The 20043-nt window shown below is 33.0% G+C and overlaps 4 protein-coding genes across 7 annotated transcripts; 2 read left to right on the forward strand and 2 right to left on the reverse strand.

Annotated features, from left to right (window-relative positions):
* Nucleotides 1-433: 433 nt before the first annotated feature.
* Nucleotides 434-2985, reverse strand: LOC103499020 (40S ribosomal protein S13). Its single transcript, XM_008461891.3, has 5 exons — nt 2820-2985; nt 2631-2703; nt 1988-2126; nt 1710-1896; nt 434-660 (listed from the first exon to the last, which is right to left on the reverse strand). The coding sequence occupies exons 1-5, from the start codon at nt 2840-2842 to the stop codon at nt 627-629; spliced, it is 456 nt and encodes a 151-aa protein (XP_008460113.1). The 5' UTR covers nt 2843-2985; the 3' UTR covers nt 434-626.
* Nucleotides 2986-6216: 3231 nt separating this feature from the next.
* On the forward strand, nt 6217-7447 carry LOC103499021 (uncharacterized). The gene is made up of 2 exons (XM_008461892.3): nt 6217-6563; nt 6640-7447. The coding sequence occupies exons 1-2, from the start codon at nt 6504-6506 to the stop codon at nt 7252-7254; spliced, it is 675 nt and encodes a 224-aa protein (XP_008460114.1). The 5' UTR covers nt 6217-6503; the 3' UTR covers nt 7255-7447.
* Nucleotides 7448-7802: 355 nt separating this feature from the next.
* On the reverse strand, nt 7803-10545 carry LOC103499022 (uncharacterized). The gene is made up of 8 exons (XM_051078995.1): nt 10491-10545; nt 9992-10106; nt 9710-9871; nt 9461-9618; nt 9302-9382; nt 8803-8878; nt 8623-8718; nt 7803-8173 (listed from the first exon to the last, which is right to left on the reverse strand). Exons 2-8 carry the CDS (start codon nt 10086-10088, stop codon nt 8034-8036), a joined length of 810 nt encoding a protein of 269 aa, XP_050934952.1. The 5' UTR covers nt 10089-10106; nt 10491-10545; the 3' UTR covers nt 7803-8033.
* Nucleotides 10546-11424: 879 nt separating this feature from the next.
* Nucleotides 11425-19322, forward strand: LOC103499023 (vacuolar protein sorting-associated protein 26A-like). Of its 4 annotated transcripts, none has more exons than XM_008461897.3 (12): nt 11425-11839; nt 13970-14087; nt 14407-14481; nt 14694-14768; nt 14877-14949; nt 15270-15314; nt 15512-15623; nt 15898-15964; nt 16913-16957; nt 17408-17463; nt 17792-17967; nt 18831-19322. In XM_008461897.3, exons 2-12 carry the CDS (start codon nt 14085-14087, stop codon nt 19007-19009), a joined length of 906 nt encoding a protein of 301 aa, XP_008460119.1. In that variant the 5' UTR covers nt 11425-11839; nt 13970-14084; the 3' UTR covers nt 19010-19322. The 4 variants fall into 4 exon arrangements, with proteins under 4 accessions (XP_008460119.1, XP_050934954.1, XP_008460120.1 ...); XM_051078997.1 differs by lacking the exon at nt 18831-19322 and adding an exon at nt 18064-18300 and having other exon boundaries at nt 11522-11839; XM_008461898.3 differs by having other exon boundaries at nt 11533-11867.
* The last annotated feature ends 721 nt before the right edge of the window (nt 19323-20043 follow it).

The following is a 20043-nucleotide window of genomic DNA, read 5'->3' on the forward strand; positions in this document are numbered from 1 at the left end:
TTGCCGATAATGGAGAACGAAATGATGGAATGGACACAAATTTCCCGTTTCCATTTAATGCAGTCACTGAAGCCAAGTTGGTAATAACAAATGATTCGCAGTAGTGTTTTAGGCAACCTAGTTTATGAAAGATCACGTAAAATAAAATACTCTGGGCTTCAAAATTAAATAACTTAAAACCCAAGTCATAAATAAGCGTTGGAACACAAACTCAGACCAGCTTTGTTTCATTTAAAAAATGTTGTTCCAAAAAAAAAAATCTATCTTGACGAGCATTTGTCAAGTCAATCAATTTCTAAGCCAAAGGGTAAAAATTCAGTATCGGTAATTTTTCCTTGATCAATTTCAAAAGCATTACTTTGCAAGTAAAAACTTGAGCTGAATTTGAAGCACTTACACTTTGCCCTCGTACGAGCAATTGAAGAAACAGTCATTCACAAAAACATTGCAGAAATCAAATTTGCAATAAAAGTAACAAAACTTCAATGACTCCAAAATGAGGCACAAGATGGATAACTGCCAGAGTTGGCACTGATTCAAGTATTAAACATAACAGTACTAAACGAAAAGTTGAATCCCCAAAATAACTCCTTAGTTTTTCTTAGTAATCATCAAAAAACTTGCTTCTAAGCAACGAGGGTGCTGGCTGTGGTGGATTCACTGTAGAAAACAAACACCCACAGTCAATTAGACAGTTCGGCAGTTAAAAGAATACAAAATTGACAACGTTTAGACAATTTCACAATAAAAAAGATGTAAACAACGAATAAGAATCAGCAAAAACATCACAAACTAATAACTTCATATATGGTTTACATTTTGACATTTTGTGATCGAACACGCTCGAAAACTCTTCATCCTAATGGTAAGAGTTTGAGAAGTTGGGAAACGTACTTGAGGGTTGTTTGGGCCCTGAATTTCAAGTGGGTGGAGTGAGCAATTACATTAATAGGTGTTTCCAACTATTATAAGCTACAATTATCTACAATATTACTCTTTCAAATCCATAATTGCAGCATTGTTTACAATTTTCTACCCATTCTCACTTTCTTTGTTACTGTGTTCATTATTTACTCTCCACAATAAAATAGTTTGTACCATAAACATAGACTATTACAACCTATAAACTATTGTAACAAGCTATAACACTTACTATAATAACCAGCTCAATGCCCCAAATGCCGTATTAAGATCTTAGTTACAAGCCTAAAGGTTAATAACTTATTAACCGATGTTTTCAATTGTTGCTGGTTTTGAGATGACTATCCATCCTTGGGAGTAAGATGGGTGGCTAAAGCATAATGCAAAGAGTGAACCAACCATATATATTAGATTCTCAAATCTAGGACTCTAGATGCAATTTTGGACAGACACTTTGCAGTTTGGCAATCCAATGTGCAAAGTATGTATCGAAACATCACAAAGCTACATTTTAGTTCATCTTACGAGATAAATCTAGTTTTTGCCACACGCCTATACATCCCCCTAAGATCAAATCAATCCCCCATCCCCACTTGTTGCACTCAAAAAAGAAAGATCCAATTGCTGATATGATACTGAAATCGACCAGATATTCACTGGCTATGATCCTTTATATCCTTCTAGGAAAATTTGGAAGCTAGAGATCAGCAGCATGTGAGAAAATATAAACTTAGTCTACGCTATGCAACATTTTCATGCAAAGTTGCAATAAGTATCAAAATACTTACTACTTCCAGACAGGGGGCAGCTTCTTTGTCTTCTTGTAATACCGGGCCAAGCGATGGATCCTACTCTCGACTAAAATCAACCTGAACTTGGAATCCTTATCTTTCCTGTTCCTCTCCAAATGCTTTCTGATTGAAACAGCTTTCTTAATGAGATGGTAAAGATCCTCTGGAATTTCAGGAGCTAGCCCTGAGGGAAGAAAAATGGACAAAAATCAAAGAATCATTCGACCAAGTATAAAAAAGAAGAAATTCAAAGAGGAAGGGTACGGAGTTCTCACCATGAGCCTTCAATATACGCAAAATTTTATTCCCAGTTACACTTTTGACCTGAGCAATCCCATGAGAATCACGGAGAATAACACCGATTTGAGAAGGTGTCAAACCCTTTTTTGCAAATTTGCAAATGTTTTCAGCGACCTGATTGGTTATAGAAACGAAATTAATTTCTAGTTCTGCAGATAGTAGAAAAATAAACCTCCCATCCTTCAATGAGATTTTGAGAATGACTAACATTTAAAATGACATTCTTATAAAGAAAAAAAACATTTAAAGTGGCATTCAAGAGCAACCATCAAACCTTGGCACTCAGATGACACTCAAATACATTTCACCATGCTTCGCTAAAATGAACAACTGCAATTTTTTTTTATTATTATTATTATTATTTGCCAATCACATGAACCATCCTCATAATAACAGAATAAGAACCTAGAAAAATTTCCTGCTGAAAAACTGAACATTATAAAAACATTGGAAACCTCGATATTAACTAATGATCGAATGACTTCACAACTGGAATTAGATGAAATCTACATTTACACACATTTTCCATTCCAAAAATTTTATGTTTCTAATCAATTACAACGACCGAAGCTTAATCCAAAATAATAGAAAAATAAAAATTTGGCGCGGAATTCTCACATCCTGAGAAGAGATCTTCAACCAACTAGGCGGCGTCCTCTTGTAAGGTAGTGCGGAAGCTGAAATACCCTTACTGCAAATGCAAAGAAGAAGAATGAAAAAGAAAGAAGAAAACTCATTTAAAAGTTGTAAACAGATTTTTTGATGAAACTTAAAAGCAAAAACTCTTCAGTGAAAGTAAATACAAACCCTCGACTATGCATACGACCCATGGCGACGGCGCGTGAAGAAGAGAGGGACGGCGATCCTCAGATGTTGAACTCTACAACTTCGTCTGCTCCTTTGCTGAAAGGAAACACTGTAAAACAATGGCAGCTATTAGGGTTTTGGTTTTGATTTGGGAAATTTGGGCTGGGCCTATGGGCCAGCCCGGTCCATTATTACTATGATAAAAAAAATAAAAATAAAAAAAGTTGGAGATTTACATGATTGATGTTAATTACAAATTAAACTTGATATTTGTTACCTACTCTCATGTTAATTATACATTGTGACAGAATATATGTATTTATATTTTCTAGGCTAATTTATTTATTTAGATTGGCATTATTTTTATTTCCAACTACTTTATTGTTGACATTTTCCCTTTTTTTTTTTTTTTTAAACATTTAGTTTACATTAGTCTTTCTTATATGAATTTTGAAAATATGTTTATGTAGTGTCTTTTATTGCTTGTAAATAATAATAATTATGCTGCTAAAAAATAATAATTTCTAAAATTTAGCAAACAAATAACCTGAATTAAGAAAACTAAAACTATTGGTACTATAATGGAATAGTATTTTAACATTTTTTAATAGAAGTGTTTTAACCAATTTAAACATTAATCTCGATATTTTTTAAAGGTTGAAAGTCTGCTTTCCCTTTTCTTTTTTTCTTTATGCTCCCCCTTAAATAAAGAAGATGTCCAAAAGTTGGTATTGTACGGAACAATAAAATGAGATGTTTAATATTAGTAGATATGATCAATTAAATTAACCCTAAAATTATAAACATAAACGATGACAATTAAAAATAAAAAATTTAAAATGAGTTGTTCTCAAAGTCGATTTTATTAAAAATGAAGAAAAAAGTTGGATTGAATCCCAACTTTGCTTTACAAATTTGAGTGTGGGATATTTTAATTTAATATGATGGGATATTAAGAATATTCTTTCAAGTAATAGTTTAAAATTAGTTAAAAGATAAGCATCAAGCTTAATTATAGTGGCATTGTTGTTGACAAGGAAGATTAATTATAATTATTGCAAGTATTTGTTATCAACGTATTCGTTTTAATTGTTGGCCTCACATCATCTCTTGTTTTAAATTTAAAAAAATGGAGTTTAAAAAGCACATTTATTTTAGATTTCATTTTTAAAAGTTTTAAAAAAATTAAATATTTAAATGACAAAACTCTAGTTCAAGTGTGGTACCGTTTTGAGGTCGTATATGTTATCAATTTATTAACTACCGTACATATTTGAATGGTTCAATGTACTTAATCATGTAGCTATTAATATATGCAATAATTGGTGGAAATAACTAACAATAAACAAACTCTTGTTTCTTTCAAAAGGAAAAAAAAAACACTTAATAAAAGTATCACATATATATATATATATTAAAAATTCAATACTTAGAGATATTTTTATATATTTCATTTTCTATCAAAAGTATCAAAGAATAAAATATTTCAAATGAGAGATAGTTGCAAATGTAGTAGTTAGATGACAGGAGTCTAATAGACCATGTAGCAAACATCGATTTATCATGTCAAACTATGAGAGTTTATCGGTGATTAAATTTTGTTATATTTGTAATTTTTTAAAAATAATGCTACATACTTAATAATTATTCAAAAAATTGCTAACTATATTTCAAAAAAAAGTAAAGAAAATTGTTACATAATAAACCTTGATCGAACAATTCAATGGAGTGCATAATACATATTACATTAAAAAAACATGAGATTCTCTCCTTCATTTTTTTTAGTTGATTAGAAAACTTTTATCTCTTACTCATCTCCCATTTGACACCTAAACGAGAATTTTGTCCCTAATCCTTTTGAGTCTCATCTCTCAAACAATGCAACATATCACAATAAGTCAGTTGCACCATATTAAAAGGATAAGTAGTAAAAAGTTGATTATTTGTTCGCATGACTACCCAAACCTGCATGTTTAATTTGACCAACAAACAACAATAGTACATATGTAATGGCAAAGTTATAATATAACTGCTAACACACTTTTATTTATATACATATCTTCTTACTAAATACAAATTTTTCTACGTAGGATAATTATTGCCTCCTTTTTTTCGAAACAACTTTTTTCTTTGCTATGGAACCTTAAGCCCAAAATCATTCCCAAACAAAAGAAGGTTTCCATACCGAAGTAGTATATACAACATTTGATTTATTAATATCTCACTATTTGTAACAATATAATTGTTGATCTTATAATGTATCAAACCAACCTAAACAACCTGTCGATAGAGATCTAAATATAAAACAACAATCTTATGTTTTCTTTTCCTTGTTTGTTAAGGGGGTGAATGGTGTTTTGCTAAAATAGACAGCAAATTAATTATTCTACTAAATCAATATATTTACTTCATGGAACGTAACAACGACAAGAGCCATCCTCAAATGGATCATATTGATGTTGTTGGGATAGAAGATTGATCCATATCAAATGATAGTGTGTTGCATCACTCCATGTTAATTGAGATTTTTATTGTTGATTAATATAGTATAAAAGTCAACGTTGCTTAACAATTAAGATTTTTATACCTATAACTATTTAATAATTAAAAGGATTCAAATCTCATATAGAAGTAGACTATGTATTAAAATAATTAATTATATAAATTAGGTTAACCTAACTTTCATTTTTGCTTGATCCATAAATTTTATATAATAATATAAGTAAGAGAAGTTAAAAATCCAATCATAAAAAGAATTAACACATCAAAATATATTAACTATGCGAAGATATAAGAATATTACATGCACCAAACATAGAGGAACCTACATTTACATATAATTATCAATATTGCTTAAGATAATGTCTTAGAATATATTAATTCTAAAATTACAAATTGCTTAAGGAACAATACATTAAAAATTATCGAATTTAAGTGAGTTAAGGGCTTTGATTATATACGTATTACGAGAAACTAAGTTGTTTTCATGTGACATTTTATATCTCATTCATCCACAATTTTTTTATTATTTTAAATTGATTACTTAATCTAAGAGTTTTTAATTCCTAAAATATTTAAACAAAATTTGAGAAATAGAGCCGTTGTATCTAATTTTTTTTTTTTTTGTTTAAAAAATGAATAATCAAACATGTATCAAATATTTATAAATAAATATATGTTTTTTCGAGTTGTAAAATGGGAGAATCAAACATTGAACACCCTCTTAATCAAGAACATCCATTTGTTTATATTTATTTTACTTGAAAACTCTCAAGAGAATAATACACGTAAACATGCGTGCATCTTAAAGAAAGTTCAAATTTCTTTCAAATATTTGTGATATAAACAATCATTAAATGCAAAATAAATGTTAAAGAATACAACCAAATTTTGAGAATGAAAATGAATTGAATACGAGAACGGAAAATCCAGTTATCTGCATCTACACCTACACTGTACAAATAAATATTAAATTTCCTATAAATTAAAAAAATATATATAAAACTCAAATCTTTTCGATGTCCAAAAATGGAAAAAAGATGAGGAGAAAAAAACTTGTCGTTTTCTTCGTCCCTTTGTTGTGCGGAGAATTGACTCCTCCTTCTTCCGGTCTATATATATATATAAAACTAAAATCTCAGATTTCAATCTTAGGAGAAAGAGGGACATACCAAGAAGAGAAAGATGAAGCTCGTTTGGTCTCCAGATACAGCTTCTAAAGCTTTCATAGATACCGTTAAATCTGTAAGTTACTATTTCATATTCCTAATTTTCCATTTCTTTTTTTTTTTTTCCAAATCTCTGTTCATTCTGTTCTCAGTGCGAGAATTTCGAAGAATTCGGCGTCGCCGAACTTCTCTCAGCCATGGCTGCTGGCTGGAACGCCAAGCTGATCCTGCACGCTTGTTCCCCCACCGCCTCCTCCGCCGTCACCACCATTGGTCTCGCCGTAGCCGCGCGGCACACCGGCGGACGGTACGTGTGCGCGGTGGCGGACGAGAGGTCGAAATCGGTGTACGTGAAGAACTTGCAGGAGGCCGGTGTATCGTCGCCGAAGGAGATTATCGTTGGAGAGGCAGAGATGGCGACAGTTGCGGTGGTCGGAGTGGACTTTCTGGTTGTGGATTGTAAGCGGAAGGATTTTACTAGGGTTTTAAGGTTGGTGAAAGTAAGCGAGAAAGGAGCGATCTTGATATGTAGAAATACATGGCCTAGAAGTTTCGAGAAGCTTGGTTACTGCAGGCTCCTACCGAAGGGGACACGTTTCGTAAGGTCAGTGAGCTTGCCGGTGGGTCAGGGTTTGAGTATTATTCATATAGGATCTTCCCACGGCGGTAACGGCGACGCTTTGATCTCGACGAGCAAGCCCAGCCGTTGGATGAAGCACGTCGATGAGCGTTCCGGTGAAGAACACGTGTACCGGGAGCGAATCTAAACGGGTCTTTTGGATGGAATGGTTAATAACTGGGACAAACTCACACAAGTTAGGTCTCCGATCAGGGTGATAACCAATTTTGTCCATGTTGGAGCCAAGAATCAAACCAGATCATTCGGTTCTACAAACTACAAATATGGCATTCCAACCAATTTTTAATAAGAATGAAACTAATATATCGGCTTTATTTGAATTTCTTACCGATTTGGTCTTCGGTTTTTTATGTTTTCTTTCAAGTTCTTGTTTCAATCCTAAATTGAAATGGAGCCTATTCTACATTTTGAAAAGAATTATAAATTTAAGACACATATATATTGATATTTTTTCAGAAACAGATAGAAAAAAATCATTAAAAATAAAATCAATCTCGCTCGTCTTTTAATATAAATATTTAATTTCTCTACATATAATATAGTTTCAGTTTATTAGCGACAAGGAGCCCAATTCCACATCTCTATAAGAGTTTCAGTTTTTTCGGTGGGACAATTGAGTTCATTGCAATCGTACTTTTAATATTGCAACTAAATAGGTTAGAATATACATTTATATTTTAGAAAAATGTAATCTTTAATTCCATATGTTGAAACAGCTGAACTTCTTAACAATAACAAAATGTTTCCAGCAGCAAGAGTAATACTACAGTATTTGAATCAATTGTTTGAATTTCTAAGAAACAACCAGAAACATTATCAAACTATAACCCCTCAAAAGAGAAGAGATGCTATTATTTATTTGCTTTCATTCGACTATATGCAATATCTCTTGGTCATCATCACCTTCTAATCTATGTTGATCCTGATTACTTTTTTGGTTCTACCAGGAGTAGAACTGTCCCTTCCACCATCGTTTTCATTTCTCCTTTCAGCAAGAAATGGAAAACCCCAACTTGAAATCTCGTTGTTCCTACTGCCTCTGGATTCTGCATTGTCAATGTTAAATCAAAATTCAACACCAACATCAAAGAGCAAACTGAAGTGCCTTCTAAAGTCAATTTACAGACAGAACATCAGTTGATGTACTCGAGAGGTTATGAACCAAACTGACCGAACTACAGGATTCGGCAAGGGCAATGAAAGATGGTTTTCACAATGCGGTTAGGTTAGAGTGGTTGGATAGAAAGATGCCTCTGAAAATATAGACCCTGATGGAAACTAAATCTACTCCTTTCAGCGGAGTATTGTTTAACTAGATTCCAAAAACAAAAATAAAAACAAGTTTTGAAAGACTGATCTTTAGTTTCCAACATTTGGCCCATCTTTTAAAATATTGATGCAAATAGACGACAAAGAATCAATTGAGTATAGGCTTAATTTTTAAAAGCAAGAAATCTAATCAAATAGTTATACGAGGACTGGATAATCAAATTACCAAAATTGGGATCCATATGATGAAATCCAGCATCTGGAATATGTCTATGCCCTTGAAAATTGCCGTTCCATGCTTGCTCAAAACCAGGAAGCTCTTCTGTAAGAAAGCGGTGCGACAGGACATGATGTTATAGCTTTTACAGACAATTTTATTAATTATGGTTAAACAGATGGAGCAGACCTTCGTCCAGATTATGCAGAGTCTGAACTACGTCCACTTTACCATCCGGGTTCAGTTTCCTCGTAACCGAATGACCCTGCAGAAGCAATGCAGTTGTTTTAGTCCCCAGTCTTCTATCCTCATCATACCTCAAGCAATAAAGATTAGAAGCAAATATCGTAAAGAATAAACAAAAAACAGAGTATGCCTGCATCATATGGAAATTGGAAAAATATAATAGCAGCGCTCTCTAGATCTTAACGATTTAGATTACAAACATGACAAAAGACAATTTTCCAACAGCCTTTTCATTCAGCTACATGGTTTCACGCGACTGACAAGGGACAACCACTCGAAACTTGTATGAAACAAGCAGAAAACTTGGAGGGGGAAACATTTTCAGAACAAGTCCTTGGATTTTACTAGATTTTATGCATTAAATGCCAAGCCAAAAGATAATCAAGCACAAGACATACAGTGATGTCAGATTAAAGGTCAGAGTTCCATTTCCAAGATATACCTTATCATGAATTCCTCTAGAGACCCTATGAGTGGCCTGACCTGTTGTCTTATCTGCTTCTTTCGTCTCTTCAAGCAATACCTGATTCACAAAACCTGCTATCAATACCACATACTTCATGCACAAAGTTTACAGTCATTCCACAAGAACTTGACTTACTCCCTCGTTATCAACCCTTCTAGTTCTGGTCGAAGAGTAGTATGCTCCATCTACACCCCCATACGTGACCTTGCAAGAATGGACACTGGATTTACCAGCCTTTGGCTGAACTCTAAAACTATTATTCTCACTACCTCCTTGAGTCGTTATCTGGCGCTCTGGGCACATCAATCAACGAAACAATTGAAGCATGGTCAAACCGGAATAACGTGGTTTGTGAAAACAATGAACATAACAAAGCTCAATTACCATCATTTGAATCATCGGGATGCTCAACGGATGGCTCCTGGCCCGACCCAGAATTATTCTCATTCCAGCCATGTCTCTGATCCCTAAAGTCATCGTCTTCCTCCCTCTCCTCATCGGAGCAGATTTCTTGAATCACAAGTCCCGGTGCCCCATCTTTCTTCCCTTTATCGTAAGCAGCAGTATGGGAACCGGATATACTCGACTCGAACATGCTACCTAGTGGGCGAGTAAAAAAAGGATCATCGAATGGATCCCTCTCCCCAAAAAGGCTAGGTATCATACCTCTATGCGATCCAAATAAACCAAATCCGGGGAAACCACCCATGAAGTCGCCTGAGAAAAGTGAGTCCTTCCCTTCTGCTGCTCTCCTTTGCTCCATACTACTATCTGCTAATTTCTACTGAAAAACAGTAATATGGAGATGTTACAACAAAGAAAACAGTCCACAGACAAAGAATTCAGAGGCAATCCATATAGGATCCAGCGCTATGAACAAGCATGCGAAGAACATTGTGGAGTGAGACGACTATAGATATGACTGAACTCCACCAATTTCTCATATTACATAAAACTTTAAAGCAATAGCAAAAAAAATTGAAGAAGCCAAGAACTACAAAAATCAACTCAAAACCTCATTCAAATGGTAATAAGGCTTCTTTATGCTATCAGCAATAAATAGTTAATCATATGCAATAAACCCAAATAAGAAAAATCGAAAGAACAGTTTCATTATTAAGGTCTGCTATGAGAAACGAGGAAGGAGAAGATAGCTAGGAATTACCTGAAATTTTTCAGGGGAATGAGAAACCCGCGAACACGGGGAACTGCTAAGAAGAAACTAGAAAAACCGACGTTCTTCTGAAGCGGCCGTTGATGTTCTTGCGGCTTTATATACCACGCTAACTTCTCAACGCCCCACGTGTATATTCTTGAAAGTTCTAAAATAATTTATTTTTTCTTTAATCCAAAAATTAATCTGTTCCGATGTTAATCCAAAATCTTTTTAACACTTCTCGATGAATCTACATCGTCCATATCATTAACTACTTAACTTTTCTAGAACATATTATCGACTCAAAATCAAAATCTATGATCGTAATAAAGAGTATATTCTCAATCAAAAGGTTATAAATTTTTATCTCAGAAATTTAAGCAATATTTCTTCTCATTTGCATACCATAATTTGCATTTTTTTGAAATCTTATCCGAATTCTAAAAGCACAAAAGTAAACTTTAAATTACTGTTTTTATAGTTTTAAATATTTTACTTTGTTTTTTCAATGACAAATGTAAATAGTGTATTACAAAATAAAAAATTTAACGGTAAAATAAAAGTTTATACACTTAATATTCTTGAAAAGTTGGTATAAAAAATACTTCGAATGACGCTTGAAATTAATGTTTTACTAATTGTAAGTTTACAAAATAGTTATTGAATGACAATGTTAGGGTAATTGTAATTTTAATTTTACAAATATATTAATATTAGTGAAATTTTTGTAAATAAAAAAAAATTATAGATAGACTAATAATTAGGTTATTCAACATATAGAGGAAAGATTTGGATCTATTGAATTGATTAAAGTATATGTGTGAATCAGTTGTTCATGTTGAAGTTGATCTATATATTTTTATAAACATTGGAAATACTTTAAAGTAAAATGTGATACAACCATATAATTATTAGGTATGAAGTTGCATTTCTTAGTTACCTTCCAAAGAAATGAACAAAAAAGTGAAGCGTAGGAACAAACAATACTAAAAATGTGATATAGATGAAGAAAGATGTGTAGAAACAGAACTTTCCGTGGGGAAAAGACGAAATTCTAATTCTATCAAAATTAAATGATGAATCTTCAAAATTTGTACAAAAACAACATCCTCGTTTATATACAAATTCATTAAATTTCATTGTAGATATTGGTTTCCATTGCCGTCCGTCCCTTTCTCCTTCCCGCGCGTGCTTTCCTCTTTTCTCCATTTCTCTTCCTCGCGGCCGCTTCTCATCTCCTCCTCTTCTCAGATCTCCAATCCGTTTTGCAGCCCCCTCTCCTCGCCGTTCGTCTCCCTCTTCTCAGCCGTCTGTTTACACAGTGTTCTCAATCAGCTCTGACGGCGATCTCAAATTGAGTATAAAACTATTTATTTATCGTTTTTGGTATAAATAAAATTTGAACTCCAATTTTTCTGTTTTTGGTTTTCCTTCAAATAGTTATGATGCAGATATTCTTAGTTTGTTCAGTTCAAGATACACTGAAAATCATAATGAATGGGTTATTGCTGTTTCCATTGTTTGTTTTTACATGTACATAAGGGGCTGCTACTATACTAACTTGGCTTTGCTTTTACAAATATTCGAATTTAGAAACTGAAAGAAAAAAGAAATTCAACAACCCAACCCAACTCATATTTGGATTGGGTTGGAAACTTAACTTGAATTATTGGAGTTGCTGATCCAAACAGCCCGAAAATATGAGTTGAGTTAAGAATGTCTCCCGAGTCAACCGTTTACACTCCCAAGCAGAATAAACTAGGAAGTTAACTGTTTCTGCTCCTTTCTTTTGCACACCAATACTGGTCCTCTTTCCTTTTGCACAAGGTCCTTCAGCTTGAATACCTTCACTAAGAGTAATGTCTCGCTTATTTGAATAAATGACTTATCTTAGTGGGTCGTCCTTTAAACAAAGAAAAACGAACACTTTGGACTATGATAGTGGAGCTTTCCTCTGGAAAATATGGTTGGAGACGAATAATTGAACTTCCACAGACACTAGCAATTCATTTTAGAACTTGATGCTTTTTGTTGGGCATGTATGATTTTGAATGTTTATCTCTTGTTTTGAGTATAGCTTCAATACCTCTTTTGGCCTAGGGGAGAAGTTTCCTTGTAGGCACTGTGGTTGCTTGAAGGATTCCCCCTCGTTTGAAGATTTCATTTCACCAATGAAATTCTAGTTTCCTTTGGAAGTGACTCCATATGATTCAATCCACTCTCTCACTTGGTTGAATTAACCTGTTAAGTTTGCCGCTATACTCAACCTTAAGTGTTGTACGGTGTTTGAAATTACTACAGTAGTACACCTTTTCTACTCAAACCGTTTTATTATACACTTTCAATATAAGAATATCTAGAATATTCTCAAATTATGGTAAATCTAAATAGTTGTCTTCATCTTCTGTTTTTGTTTTTAAAACTATTTCTACGAACAATTTTGGATGACTTGTAAAAGTAAAGATAACTTCCCACATAAATCATTATTTATAATCTCGTGAAAAATTAGCTTCAACTATTTAAAGAAAAATAATTATCCCTTGTAAACAAATTATGTGTAAAAGAGAAGAGAAGAGATTAAAGAAAACAGTTACCTAATGCTATGTCTTTGCTTAGAGAGGGTTTAACTTTGGCTTGAACTATTTCAAGTTTAGCACTCTACCTTCAAAATAATGGCTGTTTTTCTCCATGTGCATTTCGTTTTTTGGTTTGTTGAATTGACAGTGGATGCTTATGGTTTGACTTGTCTTTTGTTTCTGGTTACCTTGGTTTGACGTTCCTTGAATTGTTGTTTTGTTTGGATTTTCTCTTGAATTGAGGACATCTGACATTGAGAATCCATCGTACATCTTTTTGTTTTTCTGTCCTATTTGTCTTCACCTCCCCCCGGTTCTAGTTTCTTTATCATTTGCTAGGGGTCCTATCGGTTTCTTCTTGTCTGTCTTCATGAGGATGAAGGTGTGTACTCTTTGGATATTTCATTGATTAATGAATTATTCCTTATAAAAATTAAAAAAAAAAAAAAAGAAGTTATCTATACATATTGTGGGCTTGATTGGAGTCTTTTTTTTAGTTTAGCTCCTTTTTGTGGGTCTTTTCTTTTGATGCCCTTATATTCTTTTAGTTGTTCTCCATTAAAGTTTGGCACTTCATAATTTTCTTTAAAAAAAAGTTCTAATCATGTTTTCACTAAATCGTTTTCTTAAAAAATAAAAGACTTTTCAAAAGATTCTTCCATATATCCTCTATTTTTCTGTGTTTGTTTTGGATATGGGAAATGAGTTAAATAAATATACTGATTTTTTATTTTATTTTATTTTCTTTGTTTAATTTATTTTTTTACTTTGCCGCTGTTTTACGGCTTCTCTTGGGTTGGTTATTCTTTGTAGGCCTTCTTGTATTATTTCATTTTTTTTTCAATTAAAGCTTGGTTTCTTTTTAAAAGTGTCTAAGTTAATATTGGCTCATGAATTTTCGTTCCCGTTCAGGATGATTGTAATGTACACATAGCTTGTGATTGTATTATGAAAGTTATGATGTTGTACTTCACGTCTGCCGGCTGATTGCGCCAGGTTTCGAAGCTAAATTTCACTGCCGACCATTATGGTAATATATTATAAAGTACTTGTGTTGATTGCATATGCCAGTTATTTTATTATTTTCTGAGGAAATTATTCCGTGTTTGCATATGAGAAGTATAAAAGACCTATTTCTATTTATTATGTATTTTGTTTCTTGTTAAGAAAAAAGTATAAAAGAAGGCATTGACTGAACTGCCAAAAGGAGTTGCAGAAAAGTGCACCACTTGGCATTTATCACACGTGAAGTTTACTGATATTTATTTTATTTTATTCAAAATATGTCTTGCATGGGTATCACGATGTGATGTGTCCTATTTTTTAATAAATTTATTTTTGATTTTCAGAATTACCTGCTTGGAGCTTTTAAGCCATCGTGCAATGTATCAATTGCATTTTCAGATGGAAAAACACGCAAGCAGGTATCCTATTTACAGTAATTAGATATTGGATGAATGAAGAAAAGTTCATTCCAATTCTCATTTCAAATGGGTTCTTAAAACGACAGGTAGTATCAATATAGGCTTACTGCCTTTGTAAGCTATTGAGTATTGCAACGCTTTTTGCTTAGACTTAATACTTTACAGAATATAGTTGTTTTAATTTGCGGTTTTCTGAAACATTTGTTCTTTAGGTTCCACTAAAGAAGGGAAATGGTCAAACAGTTTTGGTTCCCCTCTTCCAAAGTCAAGAGAATATTACTGGGAAGGTATATTTATTTTGTGATGTTACCATTTTCTTCATCAATTTTTATGAAGTTTGTTTATTCACTGGAGACTGTTAGATTTCAATTTTCACTTTTTATATTGTGCTTCAGGTAACAATAGATCCTCTACAAGGAAAAAAAGTTGATCACAATGGTGTTAAAATTGAGCTTCTTGGTCAAATCGGTTTGCACTTCTTCTTTCACATCATGATATCTTTCTTGTATTTCTCAATATATACATTTATAACATCAGCAAATTTGTCTCTTCAGCACCAAACCATTCTCTTTTTTCTTCTAGCTTTGAAGTTATTCTTATTGGCTTCAGATTTGTGTGTGTGTGTATACATATGTTTTTTTTTTGCTTTCTTGCCCCTTTTTGTAACCATCCAATTCAACAACCTTGCTTTCTATCCATCAAACTTTGTTACGTTGATACCATCTCTCTTGCTATCAGTATCTGATATTAAGGTTTTTTTTTTCTTTATTTTTTATTTATTTTTGCAGAGATGTATTTCGATAGAGGCAACTTTTATGACTTTACTTCTCTTGGTAAGTATTATATGTGTCTCATCCTTGTCACTGTTTGAACTTGACTTACTACTAGGAAAAAATATCATGAGACTGCAAGGGGAGGCAAATGAAATTTTTGTTATCTATGAAGCGTTCATTATGATGTTTTTTGCTGAATTGTTATTGTACATGTGGGACATGTTCTTCAGTATTTAACTTTTCTTAATTTTGTCCAGTTCGTGAATTGGATGTTCCGGGAGAAATCTATGAAAGGAAAACATACCCATTCGAATTTTCTACAGTTGAAATGCCCTATGAGACATATAATGGGGTGAATGTGAGGCTGAGGTACATAGGTGTTTGCAATTAAAATATTTTTTTAAATAATGTGGCTATCATCTTTCCTGCTTGTGACTCGTGTAAATTGTTTACAGCTTCACACTTCTAATCCATTTCTTGTTATTGATATTGATGCACAATTATTTGTTTGATAGTTATTTATACGCTATGGTCATTTGTTAAACAGTGCCTCATGATATTAGAACATTTGTTACTTTTAATATTTCAATTTTTGTTAACTAAGATTTTTTTGATCCATTGTTTTCTGAATTTCCTTCCCTAGGTATGTTCTCAAAGTTACCATCAGTCGTGGTTATGCTGGTAGCATTGTGGAATATCAAGACTTTGTGGTAACACTTACTACTATTTCCTTTGGCATAGGACTGGTTTTAGAAATGGCACGGGATGGGCATGTATCATGCATGAACATTGAGACTAATAGTTCACACGTGCATTGCATGAAGCATATTTTTCTCTTTTCACAGTAATTGACGTGTGAAGTCTTCTGGTCTTACATATTCATCATTAGTTCCCAAAAAATCATAAGACCATTTTTAAGTTCAAGAAAAAAAATGTTTCAGTTTATTTGTTACTATTATTATTTTGGAAATGGCATCATTAACTTATGCATCAGTAAAGTGTCTGTGTGCCTCACACCTAAATTCTCAAGTGTTGAAGCAAGGATATTTCTGTCCATTTAATTTGGCCTCAAGTCTTTATAAAGTTCTAGCTGAAGTACTCTTTGAAAAGTTGTTATGGTGCTTTCATCAACTATCTCAAGAACATGTTCGCCGTTGTATGCAGTGTATATTGCCTTTGAACTATAAAGACCATTTCTGGACATTTCAACTACACATAAGAAAACCTGCTTGTGGCGTAATAAAAGATGTCAGAATGTTGGACATTGTTTTATTTTCCTCATTTAGTATATGTACTGGACTTCTACTGCTACTGGATTATAGATTATTTCTTTTGTGATTTCTTGTGATTGGACTTCGCTTGTTTAATTCATTTGCTTATCTTACCCCCTCCCCTCTTCTAGTGTTTGTTTCATTATTATTATTATGGTTATTGTTATTTTGCCTGCTCTGTCCTCTTTTTTAACTTATGCTGTTATCTCTTGTACTTATATCTCTAGCATGGGAAGTTCCATTTTACATAAATTACGGAGGTTGGTGGTACAAGAAGACTGAACTTGTTTATCGTAGTTATTTTTTTGTTAACATCTTGATTGCCATAAATCTAGCTAGCTTATGTGGATACTTACGTTTAAGCTTGTAATCATTGATTTGCATCAGGTTCGCAACTATTCTCCACTTCCATCAATTAATAACGCTATCAAGGTGAGTACAGTAAAATACTCCATACCTTGAACATCTCAGACCTTTTTGCAATTATATTTTGTTTTTGGATAATAAATAATTTCATTGATATATAGCTTTTTCTCCCTAAAAAGAAAGATGGGATAAGAGCCCTGATCCAAGGGAGTTACAATAAACATCTCCTATTGGACAAAAAAGAGGAAAAACTTCATTTTATATGGAAAATAACACTGTAAAAAAAAATGTCTGGAGAGACTTTCTCCTTTGATTAAAGAATCTTATGGTTCCTTTGAATCCAAATCAACGAAAAGAAAGCCAGAATCAACCAATTGGCTGTTTTGATCTTTGTAGACCTTTTTATATATATTTTTTGAAAGTTGAAACACAAACGGCATAGCATTTCATTATTAAACCAATAAACAAAAAATCAGACATTAATTGTTGACCTCATTCTATTTATGCTTTTTGTAGATGGAAGTCGGAATTGAAGATTGCCTGCACATCGAGTTTGAGTATAACAAAAGCAAGTAAGTGGTATAGATTTTCTGGATGCATTTGAACTACACTCTTACAAAATCTACCTCATCTTCATGTCCATTTCTTAAAATAAAATTTTAAAAAAGAAAAGAAAAAAAGAAGATTTTATTAAACGTTCAAGGAATTATCGATCTTTTTGTTACCTACAAGATCAAACTTTTATTGGCATTTTCAGAAGCAGACTTTTTGGTCGTTTTATCACTCATCTTTAAATTTTTTAATTCTTTTGAAAATGGAAGCAATGGTTTTTCCCCTTTTCAAGTGATGGAAGTTTATTCAATTGGTTTCTTAGTAAGTGAAGAAAATTGGTACGTACAGGTACCATCTCAAAGATGTTATAATTGGCAAGATTTATTTCCTGCTGGTGAGAATTAAGATAAAGAATATGGATCTGGAGATCAGGCGTCGAGAATCAACAGGATCTGGTGCTAACACTCATGTCGAGACAGAGACACTAGCTAAATATGAGCTGATGGATGGAGCTCCAGTAAGAGGTGCTTCGAATACTTATCTTTTCTTATTGCCTAGTGCAGTGAAAGTAGCATATTTGTGTTACCAAACAACTAACCTTGTTCGTTATTTTTTCCCAGAAGCAAAACTTTCGTTGATATTTGAAAAGTAACAAGGTATTACATAACTAAAATGAAGTCTAGCTAGCCTAAACCCCAAAATAAAAACTCACAATGTTTTAAAAGGCTAAAGGTAGGCGACCTTGATGCTTTTCCTCTTCAAGAGGTGGGGCATAAGCCTCAAATAGTGAATTAAAAACATCATAAAACTTAAATTGGTATGACCAAATACTGCTAAACATGAGTCATATAAAAGTGTACAAAGAAAATTCCCTCCCATAATTTTTACTTAATAAAAAATTCTAAAAAAACACCTTCATTCTCTCTATTACTGCACTACTATCATTAATAGAATTGATTTATACTGTAAATGTTTATTATTTTTGTAATCACTAAGCTGAGGCACAAGCTTCATTTGTTGTTCAACAAAGGTGAGTCTCGAGGCTAAAATTAACTGTTTCAAGGCGTACCTCATTAGCTTTTTTAAAGTACTCAGAACCTTGAAAAAAACAAGATATTAAACCTTGTTGCTTATATAGTAAGTGGAAATGGAGGTTTTATTTTACTTAATGAAGCACACGTGTTTTAGCTGGACATGTTTCGGGGTTGGTTTTTATTGTATTCCCTTTGTATTCTTTCGTTTGTTCCAAAGTTTGGTACTTCATAAAAACGAATATGTGGAAATGTGACAAAGATACTCTGGCTTGAAAGTTGTTTTTACTGGTCCTGTTTTTGTAGTTGTCAATGAAACTGGAAGCTTAACATGTAGCTTTTGCTTGTTTCTGTAGGTGAATCTATTCCAGTCAGACTCTTTCTTAGCCCTTACGAGCTGACGCCTACACATCGTAACATCAACAACAAATTCAGTGTGAAGTATTATTTAAATCTTGTTCTTGTTGATGAAGAGGACAGACGCTATTTCAAGCAGCAGGAGATCACTATATATAGGCTTCAGGAGACAACCTGATTTTCCTCATCTCCAAATGCCGTTAGATAAAGTGGGTTTTGGAAAGTTGGTCCACTACTTGGAGCGCTTTTGTAAAGCTTTTTATTCTGGAGAATATCTATTTCTTGTCCAAGCAAAATGTTTGGCTGCTTGCTTAGGCATGAAATCTTGGTTGCTGGTATGTCTGATGTGTTGATTGTATGAACACGGTTAACAAATTGTTGCACATTTCGTCACGAGCAACAAGATCTGATTTTGGGTGTAGTTAATTGTAGATTATATTTTCTTATTGTGATGTAAATACTTTCTTCTAATTCCTATTTTGTTTTCTTAACTTTTCATATTGTTATACCATTCTTTTGTTGATCAGAAGGAATAATAATATATTGTTTAGGAAAACTATGCTGCTCATGTTGGTGGGTTTGTAGTAATTGCCTATTATGAGCCATATTGTGTTTTCACAAGTTTGTGCTTGTGAAAGGTGTTGAGATGATTAAAGGCAAGCGATGCTTCTCCTTCATTCTCTCGACTTGCTTTTCATGGATTTCACAACCACTTCCCACCTGTAACTCATACACTAGTTTTCATTTTTTCCTTATAATTATGGTTATCTTTTTTACTATCTAGAATTTAAGTTCCATTTGATTTGTGATTTTATCGACCAATTCCTCTATTACCCTCCATATTGCCCATGCTCATGCTTCATCTTGCTCTTACTTTGTTGCTAAAATTAGACGCACAGGGTATTTTTTTGCTTTGGTTATTTATTCCACTCTTGTGAGGAGTTTCATAAGGTATAAAATTAATGTATTTTTGGCAATGAGATTCACAAACTTCTCAAGTTAAACAAGGAAAAAAGAGATTACAACTCCACACTCTTTAACTCCTGTTGGAGTGACAGAATCAAACTGAAAATTCGACTAAATAACTTCTTCAAGATTTATGGATTAAATAAGGTAACTAAACCAACGATGGTCGGTCGAATTAGTAAAAAGCTCAATGAAAGTTGAATTTTTTAAGTAAAAATCGAAAGTTGAGTCGATTGGAATGGTCTA

This window comes from Cucumis melo, chromosome 11, assembly GCF_025177605.1.
Source record: "Cucumis melo cultivar AY chromosome 11, USDA_Cmelo_AY_1.0, whole genome shotgun sequence".
Classification (NCBI taxonomy): Eukaryota; Viridiplantae; Streptophyta; class Magnoliopsida; order Cucurbitales; family Cucurbitaceae; genus Cucumis; species Cucumis melo.

Coding starts and splice junctions, on each gene's coding strand:
- LOC103499021 (XM_008461892.3), top strand. CDS start 6,504: ATGAAGCTCGTTTGGTCTCCAGATACAGCTTCTAAAGCTTTCATAGAT. Junction 6,564..6,639: donor TCATAGATACCGTTAAATCT/GTAAGTTACTAT, acceptor TTCTGTTCTCAG/TGCGAGAATTTCGAAGAATT.
- LOC103499023 (XM_008461897.3), top strand. Junction 14,769..14,876: donor AAGAGAATATTACTGGGAAG/GTATATTTATTT, acceptor ATTGTGCTTCAG/GTAACAATAGATCCTCTACA. Junction 14,950..15,269: donor TGAGCTTCTTGGTCAAATCG/GTTTGCACTTCT, acceptor TTATTTTTGCAG/AGATGTATTTCGATAGAGGC.
- LOC103499020 (XM_008461891.3), bottom strand. CDS start 2,842: ATGGGTCGTATGCATAGTCGAGG. Junction 1,897..1,987: donor GCGTATATTGAAGGCTCATG/GTGAGAACTCCG, acceptor TTCTTCCCTCAG/GGCTAGCTCCTGAAATTCCA. Junction 661..1,709: donor CTGCCCCCTGTCTGGAAGTA/GTAAGTATTTTG, acceptor TGTTTTCTACAG/TGAATCCACCACAGCCAGCA.
- LOC103499022 (XM_051078995.1), bottom strand. CDS start 10,088: ATGGAGCAAAGGAGAGCAGCAGAAGGGAAGGACTCACTTTTCTCAGGC. Junction 9,619..9,709: donor TCCCGATGATTCAAATGATG/GTAATTGAGCTT, acceptor TGATGTGCCCAG/AGCGCCAGATAACGACTCAA. Junction 8,174..8,622: donor TCATATGGATCCCAATTTTG/GTAATTTGATTA, acceptor TTGACAATGCAG/AATCCAGAGGCAGTAGGAAC.